The sequence below is a fragment of the Excalfactoria chinensis genome, chromosome 19, assembly GCF_039878825.1.
Source record: "Excalfactoria chinensis isolate bCotChi1 chromosome 19, bCotChi1.hap2, whole genome shotgun sequence".
In the NCBI taxonomy this organism is placed as follows: Eukaryota; Metazoa; Chordata; class Aves; order Galliformes; family Phasianidae; genus Excalfactoria; species Excalfactoria chinensis.
In genome coordinates, this window is record NC_092843.1 from 4,702,182 (window position 1) to 4,720,737 (window position 18,556).

The 18,556-nt window shown below is 57.1% G+C and overlaps 3 protein-coding genes and 2 non-coding genes across 8 annotated transcripts; 4 read left to right on the forward strand and 1 right to left on the reverse strand.

The window, feature by feature from the left end:
* The first annotated feature begins 2 nt into the window (after positions 1 to 2).
* On the forward strand, positions 3 to 2,347 carry RPL23A (ribosomal protein L23a). 2 transcript variants are annotated; one of them, XM_072353616.1, is made up of 5 exons: positions 3 to 128; positions 562 to 742; positions 1,012 to 1,188; positions 1,513 to 1,582; positions 2,282 to 2,347. In XM_072353616.1, the coding sequence occupies exons 1-5, from the start codon at positions 104 to 106 to the stop codon at positions 2,294 to 2,296; spliced, it is 468 nt and encodes a 155-aa protein (XP_072209717.1). In that variant the 5' UTR covers positions 3 to 103; the 3' UTR covers positions 2,297 to 2,347. The 2 variants fall into 2 exon arrangements, with proteins under 2 accessions (XP_072209717.1, XP_072209718.1); XM_072353617.1 differs by lacking the exon at positions 2,282 to 2,347 and having other exon boundaries at positions 1,513 to 1,597.
* LOC140261009 (small nucleolar RNA Z17) lies at positions 869 to 942 on the forward strand. Its single transcript, XR_011905645.1, has one exon. It is a non-coding gene; the product is annotated as a small nucleolar RNA Z17 (small nucleolar RNA).
* On the forward strand, positions 1,366 to 1,437 carry LOC140261021 (small nucleolar RNA SNORD42). Its single transcript, XR_011905657.1, has one exon. It is a non-coding gene; the product is annotated as a small nucleolar RNA SNORD42 (small nucleolar RNA).
* Positions 2,348 to 5,069: 2,722 nt separating the features above from the next.
* TLCD1 (TLC domain containing 1) lies at positions 5,070 to 6,799 on the reverse strand. The gene is made up of 4 exons (XM_072353648.1): positions 6,544 to 6,799; positions 6,278 to 6,360; positions 6,068 to 6,150; positions 5,070 to 5,778 (listed from the first exon to the last, which is right to left on the reverse strand). Exons 1-4 carry the CDS (start codon positions 6,738 to 6,740, stop codon positions 5,383 to 5,385), a joined length of 759 nt encoding a protein of 252 aa, XP_072209749.1. The 5' UTR covers positions 6,741 to 6,799; the 3' UTR covers positions 5,070 to 5,382.
* A 149-nt stretch (positions 6,800 to 6,948) lies between these two features.
* NEK8 (NIMA related kinase 8) lies at positions 6,949 to 18,544 on the forward strand. Of its 3 annotated transcripts, none has more exons than XM_072353713.1 (15): positions 6,949 to 6,993; positions 8,284 to 8,489; positions 9,474 to 9,706; positions 10,034 to 10,165; positions 10,359 to 10,567; positions 10,964 to 11,043; positions 11,604 to 11,785; positions 11,893 to 12,043; positions 13,014 to 13,090; positions 14,244 to 14,361; positions 14,598 to 14,748; positions 14,891 to 15,054; positions 15,247 to 15,405; positions 15,479 to 15,637; positions 16,925 to 18,544. In XM_072353713.1, the coding sequence occupies exons 2-15, from the start codon at positions 8,354 to 8,356 to the stop codon at positions 16,951 to 16,953; spliced, it is 1,980 nt and encodes a 659-aa protein (XP_072209814.1). In that variant the 5' UTR covers positions 6,949 to 6,993; positions 8,284 to 8,353; the 3' UTR covers positions 16,954 to 18,544. The 3 variants fall into 3 exon arrangements, with proteins under 3 accessions (XP_072209814.1, XP_072209812.1, XP_072209813.1); XM_072353711.1 differs by lacking the exon at positions 6,949 to 6,993 and adding an exon at positions 7,858 to 7,934 and having other exon boundaries at positions 16,925 to 18,543; XM_072353712.1 differs by lacking the exon at positions 6,949 to 6,993 and adding an exon at positions 7,954 to 8,013.
* Positions 18,545 to 18,556: the final 12 nt, after the last annotated feature.

Sequence of the window (18,556 nt, forward strand, 5' to 3'; positions counted from 1 at the left end):
TGCGCAAGCGCAATAGAGACGGAAGGGAAATCTCGCGAGGTTTGGCGCTATAAGCCCGTGCGGCGCGGGGCGGGAGGCCCCTTTCGGCTGCTGGCTGCCCAAGATGGCGCCCAAGGCGAAGAAGGAGGGTGAGGGCGGCCGGACGTGGCGGGCGCTGAGGCGGGCGGGCACCGGGCTGCGCAGCCCCGCGGGGTCCGGTGGGGCCGAGGGGGGCGGGCTGAGGGGGTTACGGGGAGCGGGAGGGCTGCGGGGCGGCGCTGGGTGCGGGCACGTGGAGAGCACGGGGGAGGCCTACAGCCGCGGGCCCGGCCTGGTTACGTGAGGCGAGTCCCGGGCTGTGAGGGCCGAGCTGCGCGGGGTGGGGGGGGGGATGGAGGGAGCCGTGTGGTGGTGTAGGCAGAGGGGAAACCTGGGCTCGGTGTTGTGAATGAGGCCCTCGTTACCCTTTGGGGCCGCATGGACAGAGATTGCCCGTTGGGGAGCCTCATAGGGAAGCGTGGCCCGCCGGGGGGGCTGCTGGGCCTGCAGTCCTGCTTTGTGCTGACCGAGGTGTTGTTCCAGCCGTGCCGCCCAAGACTGAGGCAAAGGCAAAGGCGCTGAAGGCCAAGAAGGCCGTCCTGAAGGGAGTCCACAGCCACAAGAAGAAGAAGATCCGCACGTCACCCACCTTCAGGAGGCCCAAGACTCTGCGCCTGCGGAGGCAGCCCAAGTACCCCCGGAAGAGCGCTCCGAGGAGAAACAAGTGCGTGGGGATGGTGGGCCCGGCGGGGCTTTGTGGGTGGGAACAGCCCCTCTGCAGGTCCCACGTTAAGACCTTGCCCATGTGGTGTCTTTGGAGCTGAGCCACGTTTTCATTGCAAAGCATTGGGGTACAAGTGATGATTTCAAGCGACCAAAGCCTGAGAGTTTGTGATTAGAACTTTTTTTGGCAGCTGATGTACCCCAGATGTTTCCAGGTGATAATTGATCATTAAAAGTCCTTCTCTTAAGCTGAGGTGATCTTTCTTGCAGGCTTGACCATTATGCCATCATCAAGTTCCCTTTGACCACAGAATCGGCAATGAAGAAGATAGAAGATAACAATACTTTGGTTTTCATCGTCGATGTCAAGGCAAACAAGCACCAGATCAAACAGGCAGTCAAGAAGCTGTATGATATCGATGTGGCCAAGGTCAATACCTTGATAAGGTAAGGGGAGAGCAGTCACTGTTGCAGGAAACTTGGCTGTGTGTGAGTTTCAGCCACGCTGTGGGGGGTGTCAGGAAGTACGGAGTTAAACTCTTTAGTGTTTTCATGCTGAAGTTGTGGTAAATAAAGGTGTTATGCATGAAAGTTGGCTTCTGCTGGGAGTCCTGCAGGGGTTCTGTGCAGATGATGTGAACAATTGGTTTTGTACCACTGAGTAAACTGATGTTTCCAAAGGAACCACTGATGCACACTGCTAGAATGGGAATGTGGAATAAGCTTGAGGTTCAGTGTGCCTCAGTACTGACACCTCCTATTTCACTCTAGGCCTGATGGGGAGAAGAAGGCTTACGTCCGACTGGCTCCTGACTACGATGCTCTGGATGTAGCCAACAAGGTGAGCAGTGTTTGAAGCCGTCAGCTCCTGTTTGCTGTACCTCCTTGGTGTGCACGTGAGGTACTTGTGCTTGAAGTACACCAGTGCTTCTGCAGAGTAGTTTGTAGTTAAGCAGGATCGTAGGGTGGTTAAGCAAGAGCAAATGTGGCTCTTGTAAAACCTTGTTCTGCCTGTATAAGGTCAGGTGGGGAGTTACTGAGAGAGCTGCAGTTCTTCTTCTCCTCCAGGGAGTGGCTCCATGAGGTTGCATGAGTACTGAGGAAGGTGCAGAAAGTGCCTCGGGGTGAAATGGTGTCTGTTCTAACAGTGTTCTCAGACAGTGATGTTGGCAGCTCTCCTCAAAAAGAGGAACATGATGTCAGAAGCGCTGCTAGGGCCTGGGTGGAGGATTTCTGCTGTGCAGGTGGCTCTGTTGCTGGAAATGGCCTGGTGGTTTAGTCCTTGATGGCTGTGGGAGTTGGGAGTCAGTGGTGATTAGTGTTGGAGGTGGGGATGGTGGCTGTAAGGATTAACATGAGGGGTCACAGTGGAGCAGACGAATACAACAGCTGCGTGAGGCACTGGGCAAGTCTGGTAGGGAGAAGCCTGTCTTCAGAGGAAGGAATCCTGGGGAGATGCAGCTATGTCAGTGATGTGTGGTGGAGGCTCTGCCTTTCTGCCACCATAACATCTGTTTTAACATGTTTTCCTTCTTTCCAGATTGGAATCATCTAAACTGCATCTACCAAGGACTGTACAGACAGGATAATAAACCCTATAAAACTACTGAGGGGCTCTTGTGTTTTGTGACTGTGTGTAGCCCATACAGAAGAGCTCCCAGGAAACTTGGGGCTTTGTTTCAGTGAACAGGGTCCTTCTCTCCCTCTTGCTGTGGTCTAGCACTGGGTTGGCAGGAGCTGGCTGCTCTGAGAGGCTCACAATGCTGTCCCATACTTCATTGCTAGGCTCTCCTGCATCACTGGCACGTTCTCTGTCTGCTGTGGGTAAACATCAGTGAGGTGGCACTGCCCTGAATTGCAAATCTCTCTGTTTACATCAGTAGGATTCCAGAATAATGGCGTTTTGCTGGGTAGTTATTAGTGAGTGCTTGTGGTGGTTGTTCTCAGCGTGCTACATAACTTCCTTATGGAGGGTACCACAAGCAGCTTAATGCCCAATGAAGTTAGGTAGGTACTGACTGTGGTTCAGATCTGACACGAGATGAATGTTGTGCCACATCCCAACTTCTCTCAGCTATTAGCTTGGTCTGCAGGCTTCTCTGGACAAAGCTGATCCAATAGCGGGGTGCTCAGTGGAGTTGCCTTTTCTTTCTGGCATGATCCACGCTCCCCTCAGTGCAGCGTGTGAATTGCAGCCTGCTTTCCCTGACACACTTTGTGTTGCCTGTGTGACCTTGCTGAGTTTGCTGCGCTCACCAGAGCTGTTTGCAGACTAACTGCTGTTTCTGCTTTCTTTGTTTCCTCAACCAGCTTTATAGAGAGCTTGGAGAGTCATTAGAATGTGGAGCTCTGGGTGAGGAGGAAGTAGAGGTGAAGCCTGGATAAGCTTGTAGGGGTACTTAGCATGGAGTGTGTGGTTTGGCTTTAGGGAAGAAAGGTGGTGAAAGCTGTGGCCAAATATTGACTGGGGCAATTGAACAACTGGGTGGTGGGACACCAGGTTCCCTACGTGCCCTTATGGGGGAGGGTGGTGGAATCCTGAGCTCACACAGGGTGTAGTGTTGGATGGAAAGGGGGGGCTATCCTGGTTGCTGCTGCTTTGGAGGCTGGATAAAGGCCTGTGGGCTGAGCTGCACAGGGACCTGGGATGGACGAGCTCTTGAGGCTGGGTCTAATGTTTCTTCTGGCCTTTAAAGTTGAAGCCACCTACCTGAAACTCCTGCCTGTGGCCTCTGCTGTGGGAAGGGGATGAGCAGCAGCATAAGGGGCTCTGTAGGTATTAGCCAAGCTTTATGCCTCATCCTTAGCTGAGCTGCAGTTACCCCTCTGAGTAAAACACATTCTTTTTGGAGAGCCTTATTGAGTGAGGAGCAGGTATGTGCTGCAGCCCTCCCTGGCAGCGTGGAGGCTGGGCTAGGAAGGGATTTCACTTCAGCATGACTTGCAATCTGCCCTGACCCTGCCTCAGCTTAGCCTGATGGCTGCTTCTGGCTGGCACTCAGCGTGCATCTTCCCTATGCTTGCCTCTTGCTCTGGGCTGGCAGCCAGCCTGACCCACGGCTGCCCCAGTGCTGTTGTACAGCTGGAGGATGGGGAAAGCTTGGTCGTCCCTGACCCTTCTACACTGCTGGGGAGTGGTGTGAGCGTGGGCTGAACCCTATGGTGGAAGAAGAGACAAAGGGAAGAGCGATCAGGAGGGAGAATAGTGGGGAATGAACCATGCAGGGTGTTTACAGGTTAAGTTGGTGCTTCAGCTGCAGATGGGAAGAGGAGGTGGAGTGGTTGGGATGTTTTAGTGGTAAGACTGGGACCTGCTGGGGCAGGAGGAGGCCCTGCAGCTCAGCTTCTGCTCTGGCACTGAGAGAGGAGGGGGTGAAGTGGTTGGTTTGAAACGTAGATTCCCAGCCCACGCGTGATCCCACACGTCGTATCTCCCCTGCGTGCTCCTGGCACGCAGCCCCCTGTGCCAGCTACAGAATCAGTGCCCCCTGGGGGTACCTGGCACTGTGGGGCTTTCCCAGCCATCTGGAGGTGGAGTGTCTTCCCTTCTTCCACTTGGCCTGCAGCTCCGTGTCCACGTGAGCTGGGGATGGTGTGGGTAAGCACTGATCCTGCCCTGGGGTTGGATGGGAGTCCCTCTAAGCCCTGCTGCTTAGACCAGCCCAGGGTGATCCCAGAGCTGTCACATCAGCAGGATTTGCCTTCCGAACACACTGGTGCTCCACAGGACCGGCTGGGTCAGCTCTGGGCCTGCTGCCCTAGAGAGCTGCACCCCCTACCTACAGAGGGGCTGCTGCCACTGCAGTCAGTCTGGTGTGCTTACAGGGGGTTGGAGCTGCACAGTGCTGGTGATGGCAACCCCGGGGGGACTGAGTGTGCAGCAATCTTCCAGGAAGAGCTGTGGCCTCACACGGCCTTCCCATGCCAGCTCCACTTCACGTGGCTGCTAAGTGAGTCATGCAGCCTAGCCAGGCTCCGTGCCGCCAGCCCAGAGACAGGCAGGTTGGGGACTGCGATGGGGTTCACAACATTCCTGCTGCCCTCCTCTCTGCCCCACGTCCCCTCACCTGCTCCTTGCACAGCCCCAGGGCTGAGGGGTGTCTGAGACTGAGGGATCTCTGGAAAAATAAATGGACAGACAGGGATTGCTCTGTGGGAAGCTGAGCGCAGCGTTAGGACCAAGCATCCCTGGGGGCTCCCTAAACCCAAGTGAGCTGCAGAACCGCACCCTCTGCAGGGAGTGGGGGCAGGTCCTTTCCCATGCTCCCACCTCATCACCCTCCCCCCCGGCAGCATTCCACCCCACAGAAGATCCAGCCGAGGCGTGCTGCAGCAGCAGTAACCAGACCTATTTAATGCACAGAACACCCAACACCACCACGGGTGAGGCTCAGCCCTTCCCTCCCAGACACCCCTGGCCATGCTGGCACAGAAGCCGGCTTGGGCTGCTCCTCTGTCGACTGTGCCCCCAGCTTTGGTGGCATCCCCACGGCTCGCCGAGGCTGTCAGGCTGGTTCCAGCAGGGTAGAGCTTATAGGCAGCAGAGCAGGTGAACGCAGAGCCCACAGCCAAGGAGCGAGCCCTAAGGCACATAGAGCAGGAACGGAGAGCCCCCCGGTCCCCAGCGCACGCACGGCTCACTCAGTCAATGAGGAACTTCTCTCCATCCACATCTCTCCCTACGGATCCTTTACGCAGGGAGGGGAAGAAATCAGAGCGCAGGAGGCGGGAGAAGTACATGAGGATCATGGCGTCGAGCAGCAGGAGGTTGGCCATCAGGAAGGCACCCTGGCCCTGCACCTCCACGTAGCGCACGAAGTACCAGGTGAGGTAGGCCTGGGGCGCCAGGCGGAAGGCGAAGTACATCACCAGGTTGACGTACTTGTTGGCCTCGTAGAGCGCCGGGGAAGGCACGTTGCTCATCTTCAGCAGCATGCGGGCGGTGAGGAAGATGTTGCTCACCTCCACCAGCAGCAGAAGCATCGCCGCCACCAGGAAGCGGCCCGTGATGATGAGTGAGACAAAGGCAGAGATGGCCTGCGGGGAGAAGGGGGGGGCACAGTGAGGTGCACAGCCCTCCCTTTGAGATCCTATAGCCCTTACAGCACCACAGCCAATCCCACGAGCTGCTTCCCCCACGACTGAAGGTGCTGGGAAGCTCTGCCCTCGCAGCCCGGCTGTCTCCAGGCACTGGCAGCCGTCCTGCCTGCACAACCCACCTGGCAGGCAGGGTGAGGCACGGGCAGGGCTCCCAGCTGGCTGAGCCCTGGGGTGGCGTGTCACCTCCCCGCAGGGCAGCGTCACCTCGCCTTACAGCCGCACTCACCATGGCGTGGTGCACCAGGTACTCCCAGGACGAGCGGGACTGCTGGTTGAAGATGATGTCGAGGCTGTCGTGGATGAAGTAGCCTGCAAGGTAAGAGAAGAGCGGGAGTGAGAAGGGGGAGAAGAAGTGACATGGGGTGCCTGCAGGGAGAGCCGTGCTTGGGGGGGCCCCTCCTGCTGGTGGAGGCACAGAGGCCGTCCCAGCACTCACCTGAGGAGAAGCAGACCAGCAGGTGCCCTGAGACGCTGTACCCGTCCTGGATGTCAGAGAGCAGCTCCGGGGATTGCCAAAGGCTGCGGGGAGGGAAACGGGGTGAGGCTGAGCGCTGCGGTGGGGGTACAGCCTTAAGACCCCAGTCCTGCCATGGTGCACGGGGGGGGGGGAAGCGGCCGATGTTTCGCACTCCCGGGCCGTGGGAGAGCAGCGCCCGGGCCGCCCACGGCATCACCCCCCGAGTCCCCATCGACCCCCGGTACCTGAATAGGGCCCACAGCCCGGCGAGCACGGAATGCGCGAAGGAAACGAGGAGGTTCCCCCAACGCCAAAGCCGCCCGGGTCGGCTCCTCACGGCTGCGGGTCGGGGCAGGGCCAGGGCCGCCCTCCTCAGCGCCCCGAACAACGCCACGCTGCCGCCCACCAGCGCGGCCGACGGCGCCCGCCAGCCCGGGCCCATCGCGCCCACCTCCGGGGCACGGCGCGGGGCGCGCGGCGGCGCGGGCTGCCGGGCGCGGGGCGGGGCCTCCAGGGGGCGGGGCTACGCGTAAGGGGGCGTGGCTTCGGCTATAGACACGCCCATCGGCAGTTCTGCGCGTGCGCGTGGGGATGGCGCGCGGGTGTGTTGCACACGCGTGTGCAAGGCGGGGGGAGCACGGAGGGGTCTGAGCGTTATGCGTGCGTGCTGAGCGGTGCTCACGTGCGAGCTGGAGGTGATTGAGGCGTCTGTGCGGGGCGCGTGTGCAAACGGCGCGTTGCACGTGGGGTTGGAGCGCGTGCTGGATGTTGCTCGTGTGTGCGTGGAGCGGCGCGGCGTGGTCAGCGGTGTGCGTTACACCGAGCATTGCACACCGAGCATTGCACACGCGCACACCACGTGTCACACCGGGGTGCTGCCCGCGGGCGTGCAACGTGCAGCTGCCGTGGGGCTTCGCTCGTGTCCCGAGCGCGGTGCGCGTGCCCCGAGCGCCAACTGACGGCCCGCTCCGGCACAGCCCGGTGTCGCTAGGTGGCAGCACGGCTCCGTGGCACGGCACGGGGCTGGCAATACCGTCCCCGTCCCTGGAGCAGCCGCCCCCCGTGCCTGGCCCTATGGCTGCCCTATGGCTGCCCCACTCTGGGTGCGTTGCTGAGAGCGCTCCGCCCAACCCCTCCCGTTCACGGCTGACCCCGCCGCGGGGTCTCGGCCTCGGGGAGGCCCCCAGGGCAGCAGCCGCCTCCCATTGTCCGCAGTCATCCCAGGAATGTGGGGAGAAGCTGGGAACGGAGCCGTGGGTTGGGCCTGGCTGCTGCTCGCAGCCAAAGCGCTGAACCCAGAGCATCCCTCTGCTGGGCATCCCTCTGCTGGCCGCACGTAGTCATGGGGCTCCTCTCCCAGCTCCGGGCTGGCGGTGGCCGCCGCCACTCGCTCGTCGCAAGGCTGCGGGTCACAGATTCACTCCCCTCGCCTTTGAGGTGGGGCTGAATTGCGGCCGCGGCCCTCGCAGGCCCCGCGAACCATTCAGCAGTACGCGGGGTGAGGTGTTTTGTCCACTCGCGGCCACCGTAGAGGAACCCGGAAGTGTCTCCATGGGGACGGGAGGAGCCTAGGCCTAGCTGGGGGAGCGATGGAGAAATACGAGCGGATCCGGGTTGTGGGGAGAGGAGCCTTCGGGTGAGGGCGGCCCCAGAGAGCAGCGGGCCTTGTTACTCCGTTGGGGGTGGGAGCAGCGCCGGGCCTGGGGCACCCCGGGGTGAGAGGCGCAGGCCCTGTTACCATGGCGACGGGGTGCCTGGGCCTTGTTGCCGTGGCGACGCGAGGGTCAGCCGCCGTGTGGCACCCTGGGGTGGGGGCCTGGCCTCGGCTGTTGCCATGGTGACGGGAGGGGGGTGCGTGATACCCTCAGCCTGGGATGGTAACAGGCTCTGTTACCATGGTGACACAATGAGATGGGGGGGCTATGCGTCACCCAGGGGTGGTGGCCAGGCCCCGTCCCCCCCCTACTGAGGCCCTTTCCCTGCAGCATCGTGCACCTGTGTCTGCGCAAGGCCGACCAGAAGCTGGTGATCCTGAAGCAGATCCCCGTGGAGCAGATGAGCAAAGATGAGCGGCTGGCGGCGCAGAACGAGTGCCAGGTCCTCAAACTGCTCAGCCACCCCAACGTCATCGAGTACTACGAGAACTTCCTGGAGGACAAGGCTCTCATGATTGCCATGGAGTACGCTCCAGGTGGGCACCGTGCACCCCTCGTGCCTGGCAATGGTTCCTCAGCAGGTCCAGGCGATGCCAGGCATTCATCTCTTCATGCATCAGGCTGCTGTAGCTCCATGTCGTGCTCTGGGTGCTCAGAGATTCAAAATAAGGCTTTCTTGAGAAGATGTGGCCATTATATTTTGTTTGCAGAAAAGCTTCTGGTGGGCACCAAGTTGGTCATGAACCAAATGGCTGAGCATTGGGTAACCCAGAGATGTGATGGAGTCTCTTTCCCTGGAGATACTCAGAGACATCTGGGTGGTTGTTTTAGGTGGCCCTGCTTGAGCGGGAAGATGGATCTGGTGATCTCCAAGGAGCCCCACCAATCTCAGCCAGTCTGTGTTTTTATGCCTTGTGCCTACACCTAACAGAAACGAACAGATTTCTGACACACCTGCTACCATCCACCCTTGCTTTAGGTTTCACTTGCTTGTCAACTCCTTGGCCACGCTGTCAGTCCCACAGCCATGCGTGGGAAGGTGCGATTTCTGATGAGGTTTGCTATGGAGTTTAAGATTAACTCAACATTTGCATGAGGGTTTGTTAAAAGTTTCACAGTAGGCCTGTATCTAGACCTACCCTTCTTGACAGGGGCCTCTCATTGCCACGTGGCCTCTTGGACTGCAAGAATTCTCTTCTGCAGAACAGGCTTATCTTGTTCTGCCATCAACCTTTGTGTCCTGACAGGGCTCCAGGAGCTGTAATTTTAGCCTTCCTTTTTCCTGCTGCCTTTGACAATATGTCAGCAGCAACTTCTCTCTCACTGTGTCTTCATCCCACCAACTGTGCTGCCATTGTTCTCTGCACAGTCCCAGGAGCACTGGAGGACATGCTTTGTGTCCCACCACGACACGCTCTTGCCTTGTTAAGATGCTGCATCTAAATCCCTTGATTTTGAGGCTGAGATTGTGCTGCCCTGTGCAGCCACCCTTGCTGATATCCCTTTGTTGTTCTTTGCAGGGGGCACGCTGGCGGAGTTTATTCATAAACGCTGTAACTCCTTGTTGGATGAGGACACCATCCTACATTTCTTCGTGCAGATCCTCCTGGCTCTTCACCACGTGCATACCAAGCAGATCCTGCACCGTGACCTGAAGACTCAGAACATCCTCTTGGACAAGCATCGCATGATTGTCAAGATTGGAGACTTTGGCATTTCCAAAATCTTGAGCAGCAAGAGTAAAGCCTACACGGTGGGTGGCCCAGCTTTGCAGGGGAGCTACTTACTGCCATGGCAGCAGGCTGGAAACATTGGTCTTGGCTCCGTGAGAGTCTCTGGAAAGCTGCTGTGGGCAGCAAGGTTGGAGGTGGCATACTCACAGTAGGCTACATCTGTGTAACACGGTGCTGCTTTGTTCCTGAGGCCTCCAGAAAGGCAGATCCCTCATGGTTTTCATTGAGACTGTCAGCCAAACAAACATGCAGCTCCTCTAAGCTTTGGTTGGTAGTGCTCTGGGCTGTAAACTGAGCCCCCTTCTTACCTTTCACGGCTTCATTCTAGATTTGTCTATCTCATCTAGGTTGTGGGAACTCCATGCTACATCTCCCCAGAGCTCTGTGAAGGGAAGCCTTACAACCAGAAGAGTGATATCTGGGCTTTGGGCTGTGTGCTCTATGAACTTACCAGCCTCAAGAGGGCTTTCGAAGCTGCGGTAAGACGAGACAGAGTTTACATGTAATACAGAGAACCACGGTCTCTTTCAGAGGAGAAAATACATGTTTGCATCACTCTTCTCTTTGAGCCTGAAGGTGTGAAGGCAGAGGGCAGTGCTGAAGACATCTTGCTCATTAGCCTTGTTTCTGATTTCCCAGCTACCGTATATCTCTCTTTTGTTTTCTGTTCAGAATCTGCCTGCCTTAGTATTGAAGATCATGAGCGGGACATTTGCCCCAATATCAGATAGATACAGCCCTGACCTGCGCCAGCTCATCCTTAGCATGCTGAACCTGGATCCTTCCAAGCGGCCTCAGCTGAATGAGATTATGGCCCAGTCCATCTGCATTCGCCCCCTTCTGAACCTCTACACTGATGTAGGAAGTGTTAAAATGAGAAGGCAAGTAATACTGCCACACTTGTCTCCCTTGGGAGGAACTGACACGGCTCGCAACACGTCAGACCAGCTCACTGTCTATGTTATAAACTCCAAAGAGAGTATTGACCCCGTGCTGTGTTACCAAATGTGCAGCTGCTGCAAGCCAAGCCTGGCCCTGTGGCTTGTGGCTGCAGCAGGTGTGGGCAGCAGTAACTGCAAATGAAGAGTTGTGAGCTCATGGGGAAGAAAACTGACACCAACTTCCCTTTTTCAGGTGGTTTAAAGCACCTGCCAAAGGCAGTTCTGTGAACTAAGTCAGCTGTGGCTTATGCTGTAGCTCTGCCTGGTTCCATGATACAGGGCTCTGCAGGACCTCTGGGCTGAGCTGACAGTAAGGTCTGGATTTTAACTTGGCAGGCCTGAAAAGCCTTTGGCTCCGGTGCAGACAGTGACACACAGCCGGACGGGGGGACGAGTGAGCAGTGCCAGACCCAGGGGTGAGTGCTGGCACAGGGCCTTCAACACAGCTCCCATTCAGAAGGACCCTCTCCCTTGGGTGTCAGGGAGTCAGAGAGGCATTTGGAGAGAACAAGCTGATAAATATTGCCTTCTGTGAGCACTGGAGGAACCCACAGGGACCTCAGATCCGGGGCCCAAGCAGCAGTCTGTCTTTCCAGCTGCCTCTTTGAGGTTTTGACCCTTTGAATCAAGTTTCTGCAATTTCTACTGTAAAGGCTGGGAACCAGTTAAGGGGGTTGCAAAGGGAGAACATCTCTGTGCAGGGCAGTGCAGCTGGCACTGGTTAACAATTAGTTAGAGCTGTTGTACTGCTGCTCCCCTCACTTCTGGGATAAAATACAAGGAGCTGTTCCCATGTGTTTCCTCAGCCCTGGCAGTGAGCTCCCCAGCAGCCCTGTGCCAGCCTTGGACTGATGCTCTGAGCTGGCCTGGCCCTGCTGGCAGCCCGGCAGCTGTGCTGGCACCCAGTTGGCTGGTGGCTTTATCTTTCTGTGGGAGGAAAGTCAGGAATCCACTCTGATTTCTGTTTGACCCACAGGTGTTCGAGGTGGCTCAGCCAGGACAGGCATCCCTCCTCCCCTGTCGTCCATCTACACCTGGGGCAGCGGGATCACCACCCCGCACCGCCTGCCCATGCTGAACACTGAAGTGGTGCAGGTGTCTGCTGGAAGGACACAGAAGGCCGGGGTCACCAAATCAGGGCGGCTCATCATGTGGGAGGTGAGTAATGGGGAACATGCGACAGGCAGCTGTGGGGTTTATCTTGGTTCTCATAGCAGCCCTTGCTGCACAGAGGCACAGGAGTTGGTGTGGTTTCTCTCCTCCAGGCTCCCCCGATAGGCACTGCAGGGGGCCCTTCTCTGCCAGGAGCCACCGAGCAGCTGCAACCTCAGTTTGTGTCCCGCTTTCTGGAGGGCCAGTCTGGTGTGACCATCAAACACGTGTCCTGCGGGGATCTCTTCACTGCCTGCCTCACAGGTGAGCTGCTGCCTTGGGCTTTCACCTGGAGAAGCTGTGGAAGTGGTTTGCAAATACAGTGTGACAGCCTGGGATATCTGCTCAGAGAGGAACACAGGAGATGCGCTGGGCTGAGTGAGGACCTCTGTGGCCTGCAGGCATGATGCCGTGCTGGTCAGCTGGGTCACAAAGGTCAGTCTGGTGTGGGGAAGGCAACAGACACCTTCTGTTTCTTGTCCTGCTAGCAGCGGTGTCACTTGAAGCCAGAACTGGCTTGCACAGTGGAGCCTGCAGTGCAAGGAATGCTTGGGAGGCTCAGCCTTTCTCTGTCACATACTGTGTGAGTGTGACACTAGCAGTGATTAATGGTGACTGGCACTGCAGCAAGAAGGCAGCATGAATGGGCACCTATGAGCTCCTGCGGGGCTGGTTGTCCTGTGCTGCAGGAAGGCAGGGTCTGAAGCCCTTGGAGAGTGAGCCTGAAGATATGCTGGCAGGGAGCAGAGCACGTACAGCACCCCAGGGCTGTGTGTGGGGAGCAAAGTCCTTCCAGTGGTGCTTTGGGAGCCTTGTTTGCCCTTCTGCTGGAGGTCAGGGCAGTAAATGACAGATATGCAGATGGCAAACTTCAGAGGTGTGTGTTTGTCCTTCCTTTGCATGGTGTTTCCTGCCACTGCTTGCTGTGCACCCTGTGTATTCAGCACCTTGACAGACTGTGGAGTTAGCAGCTCCTGCATACACAGCTGCCATAATGTTATCACAGCACTTTCCTATTATCATCTGATGTTTGTTTGGCGAGGCGTTGTGGTGCATCAAGGCTGCTGGTCTCTGGAAGTTTGCTGAAGGCCTTGGGGGGCCCCCCAGCAAGTTCTGAGTCACAGTGTGTCTAGGCAGAGCCTGTCCTGAGACCCATGGCCAGCCCTGTGGGCTGTGTGTGTGCCTTGCAGGGCGTCACGTGTGGCACTAACACAATTTCTTTCTGCCTTTGCAGACAGGGGGATAATCATGACTTTCGGCAGCGGCAGTAACGGCTGTTTAGGGCACGGGAACTTCACGGATGTGAGCCAGGTTTGTTGTGAGGGTGCTGGGCATGCTGCTCCCCCACGGTTAGAGGATGGATCGTGCTTTATCTGCCACGTGAGGCAGCTCATCCCAGCTCCAGGGGTGTGCATCCCAAGCATGCTCTGGCATCCGACCCCCTCCCCCTCCTCTCCCTATCACTGCGGGTTTTAAAAGGCCCAACCTGCCTCTCTGTTTCTCTCTCCCCCCTTACACAATGATCCCTTTGAGTGTGGGGGAAGTCAAGAGCTGCCTTGTGGTTGCTGTTGGCAGGCTCCCAGCTTGGAGCCTGCCTCCAATCACACACCTGCCTGCTTCACTCTTGGCCTGCAGCTGCCGGGGTTCACTGAGAAAAGTTATTTTTCAAAAGAGCCAGTATTTAAAGAAGAGCTGTGTGCTTCCGATTGGCTCCGAGCAGCGGGGCTGGGAGCCCGTTGCTCCTTTCCAGCTTCTTCCCTCTCCTGCCCTCGGATGTGACAGCAGCCAATGGCCACCAGCCGAGCCCAGGGACTGGTGCCATTTGTTTCTATGGTCAGGTGGCTCGTTTGTGCCTGCTCTGTGCAGAGCAGCTCGGTGTTTATTGCTGGGGGACACCAACTGGGAGCTGCGGCCAAATCCCAGCAAACGGTGCTTTTTTCACTTGAAGAAGATAATGAGATTGAGGCTGGATGTGGCGAGGTGTCAGATTTAACAGCAGGTCACAGCAGGGGCTGGGCGCAGCGTGGAGATCCTGGTCTCTCCACACCCTAACAAATATGTAGCCGGTGGCTCACAGCTCCTCTGCATGAGAGGAGCCAAATGCATCCTGCACCAAGCCCCTGCCTGCTCAGAGCGTGCCTTAACCGCCCCTGGCACTCCCCACATGGGCAGGGGGGCAAATCCCAACCCTTCGGCTCTCTAAACCATCGTGCTGGCTGCTTTCTCCCACCCCAGAGATGTTTGCATTATCTTTTGTGCTGCGTGCACGTAGACTCTTAAAAAAAAACCAACAGAAAAACCCTTTGAAGGCTGTTCAGAACAGAAAATTCTCTGGTGTTTGTGTTGGATGAAAACTGGGATGCTGCCAGTGCTGTGCTGTGCTGGGGGGGCAGAGTGGGAGGGATGGGAGCAGCCGGGCTGGCTGGGAGGTCTCGGCTAACGGCTGCTGCTCTTCCCCTGCCAGCCCAAGATCGTGGAGGCCCTGCTGGGCTATGAGATGGTGCAGGTGGCCTGCGGTGCGTCTCACGTCCTGGCAGTTTCCAATGAACGGGAGGTGTTTGCCTGGGGCAGGGGGGATAATGGTAAGAGATGTCTGCTTAGCAGAACGAGGCTGAAATGCTTTCCGTTGCCTGTTTCCATGCCCCTCACTGGCCCTACTTGCCTGCAGTCTGCTCCAGTTATGCCAGGCTCGGTGGGTGTGGGCAAGATGCTGCCACACCGCTGCAGATCAGGTCCCTGCACTTTGGGTTTTGCTGCCTTTCATGGTGGCAGGTCCCAAAATGAGTTGTTGGAGGCAGCTTTGTGTTTCTCCTGCCAGGTCGGCTTGGGCTGGGTACCCTGGAGTGCCATAACTGCCCCCAGCAGGTCGCAGTCCCACCAGAGCACGAGGCTCAGAGGGTCATCTGCGGCATCGATTCCTCCATGCTCCTCACAGTGAAGAACCAGATTCTTGCTTGTGGGAGTAACAGGTAAGGGAAATGAGGGGCTGTGAGAGCTCAGAGCCTGCCTACATCTTTGTGAGATCCTGCTCGTTGCTGGGGGTGTAGTTAAGCTAGGGCAGGATTTGATGCTGGATTCAACCAGCTCCGAGCAATGCTTTTGTCTTTGCAGGTGCAACAAGCTGGGCCTAGATCGGATCAGCTCAGCAGAGGAACCTTCCCCAGAGGAGCAGGTAGAAGAGGCTGCTGTGTTCACATGTGCCCAGTCAGCCCCCTTGAACCAAGAGCCAGTTGTGTGCGCTGACATCGGTACAGCACACTCTGCTGCAGTCACAGGTGTGTGTCCAGATCCCTGAGAGGGGGCTGCATTTTCTCCATCCTCCTCCTGCTTCCCTTTCCCTTAGGTAGAGGCTTAAGAGAGGCTCAGTGCGCCCTGCTCCCAGTCTTGGAGCTCAGCATGATAGAGAGCAAAGGCGTTTCTGTGCATCCTTGGGTGACATACGGTTGTTTTCTCTCATCTCTCATCAGCTTCTGGCCAGTGTTACACCTTTGGGAGCAACCAACACGGGCAGCTGGGCACCAACTCCTGCCGCAACAGTCGTGTGCCCCACCTGGTTGTGGGGCTCCGGGCCATGAAGGTCACTGTGGTGGCTTGTGGGGATGCCTTCACTGTAGCTATTGGAGCAGGTGAGGCTGAAGCTTGCATGTCCTGGTGAGGACAGCAGGAGCTTTGTGTGCAGCAAGCTGTGTCCCTCTGCAGATGGCGAGGTGTGTACCTGGGGGAAAGGAGCCAGGGGACGCTTGGGCAGGAAGGATGAGGAAACGGGAACGCCAAAGCCTGTGCAGCTGGAGGAGACACATCCATACGTGGTGACCTCTGTAGCCTGCTGCCATGGGAACACACTGCTGGCTGTAAAACGTGAGTAGGGGCTTTGCTACTGAGCAAGTGAGGTGTCTGGCTGTGAGGTTCCAGCCAGACACAATGCCTGGTGATGCTGCACCGAGTAACCCTGGCACATAAACTGTGTATTATTCTAGTCCATCTAGAGCTGTAGATGAGCAGAAATAACTTGAACCACATAGACATTCCCTTCCTGCTATACAGGGCTGTGACACTGCCTCTTCCACTGCACTGGGGGAGCAGACAGGCAGACTCTCATGCTCCCAGAAAGGGGGGGCTGGCCAGGCTGCAGCTGGTGGGGAGCTGAGATGCTGGCGGTCCAGTGAGTAGCCAAAAAGAGCAGCTCTCTAATTGCTGCTGCTGAAATAGAAGCTGAGATTTGAGGCGTCATTTTGGCTGCTGGCTCTCCATTGTGGTTTGGAAAAGATAGCCATGGTTTTGTGGTTCCTCTCTGCTCGGGCCAAAAGTAGCATCTTTGCATGGTTAAAACGTGCCCATGGCGTGACCTGCCCTTCCGTTGCCTGGGCGTAAGATGGGAGTCTGGCCCAGACTGCTGGAGGGGCCTTTCTTCCTCTGTTGGTCTGATTATGGCCTCTGCACTGGGCTGAGGGATTCCAGTCCCAGCCCACTTCAAGGAGGTTAATTACGCCCTGCAGGGGAGGAGGCCCAGCTGACTGCCCCAGCAGAGTGAAATTGGCCCTGCTGAGCTCTCACGTGATGTGTGCTGCCATGGAGGGGACAGGGAAAGGCTGAGTCTTGGGGCAGGGTGTTTGTTGTGGGAGCAAAAGTGTTTTGTTTCTGCAGGAAGGCTGCAAGCTGCAGTCCCCTTCTGCTGCTGGAGCTGCTCTGCAGCTGGGCTGTGGGCTCCCACCTGCAGCCCTGCAGGAGCAAGGCTCCAAGTTCACACTTTGGGCTTCTATGCAGCTCAGTCTGCCTGGAAACCTCTCAGGAGAGAGAGCAACAAGCTGGTGACATGTTTGGTATTACTGCCACTTTTAGGACCGACCAGGAGCTGGGAGGGAGTGCTGGCACTGGGAGCTGCACTCCACCTTTGGGGCTGCACAACGCTTTCCTCCCATGCAGCCAGCACAGTTTGTGACTGGCTCGGACTGGTGCCCACTTTATCGTGAGGCCACTGCTGCACCCTTTGCTCAACCCCACTGCAAACACAGGCCTGGAACAGCTGGGAGAAGCTGGAGAAGGATGGTGCAAACCCCAAGATATTTGATTTCCTCCTGCTCGTGCTCTGTGTGTTTTATGCCACCACAGGGGCAACATTTGCTCATCTGTTCTTCTGTGTTTCAGCTGCCGTGGAAGAGTCACCATCCCAGTGAGAGGGATGGCATCCAGCCTCGCCATGCAGCTGCAGGCTCCTCCTGCCATGCCTGTCCTCTTGCTGGACCCACTCCCCACATTCTGCTGCACAACAGGGAGCTCATAACGATGGTTTCCCCAGAACCAGAGCTGCTCTTGTGGGTCAGAGAGCTTCGCTGTGGCCCTGAAGTGCCTGAGGACTGCTGTGCTGCGTTCGGTGGGTCTCGTTGTTGGAAGCGTGTTTGGGTGTCGAAGGGCTCTCCTCTGCCGCTGCTGATGAGCACAGAGGTTGTTTTTTCCCCGTGGAAGCTCTGGTTACAAAGCCCAGGCTTGACAGCTCGGTGTCTGAGAGAGCTGTCAGCCTTTGCACAGCAGTGTCTGGAGTTACAGCCCCAGGCGCTGTGCTGGGTGACTAAGTGCAAACCTCTTTTCTAATTAGACAAGCCCGTCCTTTCCCATCCCCCCCCTTCAAGCCTTTTGCCCATTTGTTGAGCTGTTCATCACCCATCTGAGGGTCCTGCCCTGCACGGCTGGCCTAACACAAGGCGAGCAGCATCTCACTCGTGCAGCACGGCTGCTCCCAAAGCGCTGCCTGGAGCTCTCCAATTACAGCCTCCCACAGCCCCAGGAGCCCAGCTGAGCATCTTCCAGCTGATGTTTGTCCTCAGGCCCCTAAATCCTGCTGCTGCTGCCTGGCTCCGGGCCGAGCATTGCAAGGCAGGCAGCAAAACACAACGAGCGATTGTCTCTAATTGAAGTTTTTGAACCCAGATCTCTACAGGGAGATGATGAGTTTCCACCAGGGATCCTTTCTGCAGGCAGGGGGGGGCGTATCGCCGTGCCACAGACAGGAGTTGCCTTTTTTCATCTCCAGGAGGGTCGTTTCCTTTCTTGCTTTTATTCCCCCCCCCTCCTCCTTTTTTTAACTTACATCTGCCCTGGGCCATTTTCTGATGAGTTTCAGTCTCTGATCCGACATTGCCTTTCACATCCATCTTTGTGCTGTTGCCAATCCGTTGTGTATAAAGTCAGTGCTTTCATAAGCGGGCTGAGATGGAATCTCTCTAATTATTTTTGTGATCCTTTCCTGTCTTCAATGAGGAAGAAAACCTTGCCGGGCTCTGCTAGGAGCCGACTGATCCCTCTGTCATGTGGAAGGTAATGAATCTCAGTAGCTCTCCTGTTCTTTTTGCCTCCCAGGCTCCGGCTGGGAATAGAGCAGGTCCTGTCCAGCCGGGAAAGGCGTATGCAGCCCTGGCCGCAGACATGGCCTCCCTCTTTGGCTCCTGCCTGGGTGGGTGAATGGGTTTTTCCCTGCCTCTTTGTTTCTGGTGGAGCTGCCTTTTCAGGTGGTTACACCCTGCTATCCCAGGAAGCTGACGTGTGTGTTCAAAGGCTCTGCCAGTCCTTTGGCACTCACTTTGTGCTCCAGCTTATGCTGGTGGAGGGGAAAAAGCATTCCCTGCTTCCACTCTGACCAGGAGAACTGCAGGGCTGGCTGAGATCCCCTCAGAGCCCCTCTGGGCCATCAGCTTTTGTCCCCATGCTGAGCTGTGGGCACCACCAACTCCGTTCAGCCTCTCCTGTGGCTCCTTAAGCCACATGCAAATACACCCCAATAAG

Coding starts and splice junctions, on each gene's coding strand:
- RPL23A (XM_072353616.1), top strand. CDS start 104: ATGGCGCCCAAGGCGAAGAAGGAGG. Junction 129..561: donor GCCCAAGGCGAAGAAGGAGG/GTGAGGGCGGCC, acceptor GTGTTGTTCCAG/CCGTGCCGCCCAAGACTGAG. Junction 1,189..1,512: donor AAGGTCAATACCTTGATAAG/GTAAGGGGAGAG, acceptor ATTTCACTCTAG/GCCTGATGGGGAGAAGAAGG.
- TLCD1 (XM_072353648.1), bottom strand. CDS start 6,740: ATGGGCCCGGGCTGGCGGGCGCCGTCGGCCGCGCTGGTGGGCGGCAGC. Junction 6,361..6,543: donor GGGCTGTGGGCCCTATTCAG/GTACCGGGGGTC, acceptor CCCTCCCCGCAG/CCTTTGGCAATCCCCGGAGC. Junction 6,151..6,277: donor GCTGGTCTGCTTCTCCTCAG/GTGAGTGCTGGG, acceptor CTTACCTTGCAG/GCTACTTCATCCACGACAGC.
- NEK8 (XM_072353711.1), top strand. CDS start 7,888: ATGGAGAAATACGAGCGGATCCGGGTTGTGGGGAGAGGAGCCTTCGG. Junction 15,055..15,246: donor ACACTCTGCTGCAGTCACAG/GTGTGTGTCCAG, acceptor ATCTCTCATCAG/CTTCTGGCCAGTGTTACACC. Junction 15,638..16,924: donor CACACTGCTGGCTGTAAAAC/GTGAGTAGGGGC, acceptor TCTGTGTTTCAG/CTGCCGTGGAAGAGTCACCA.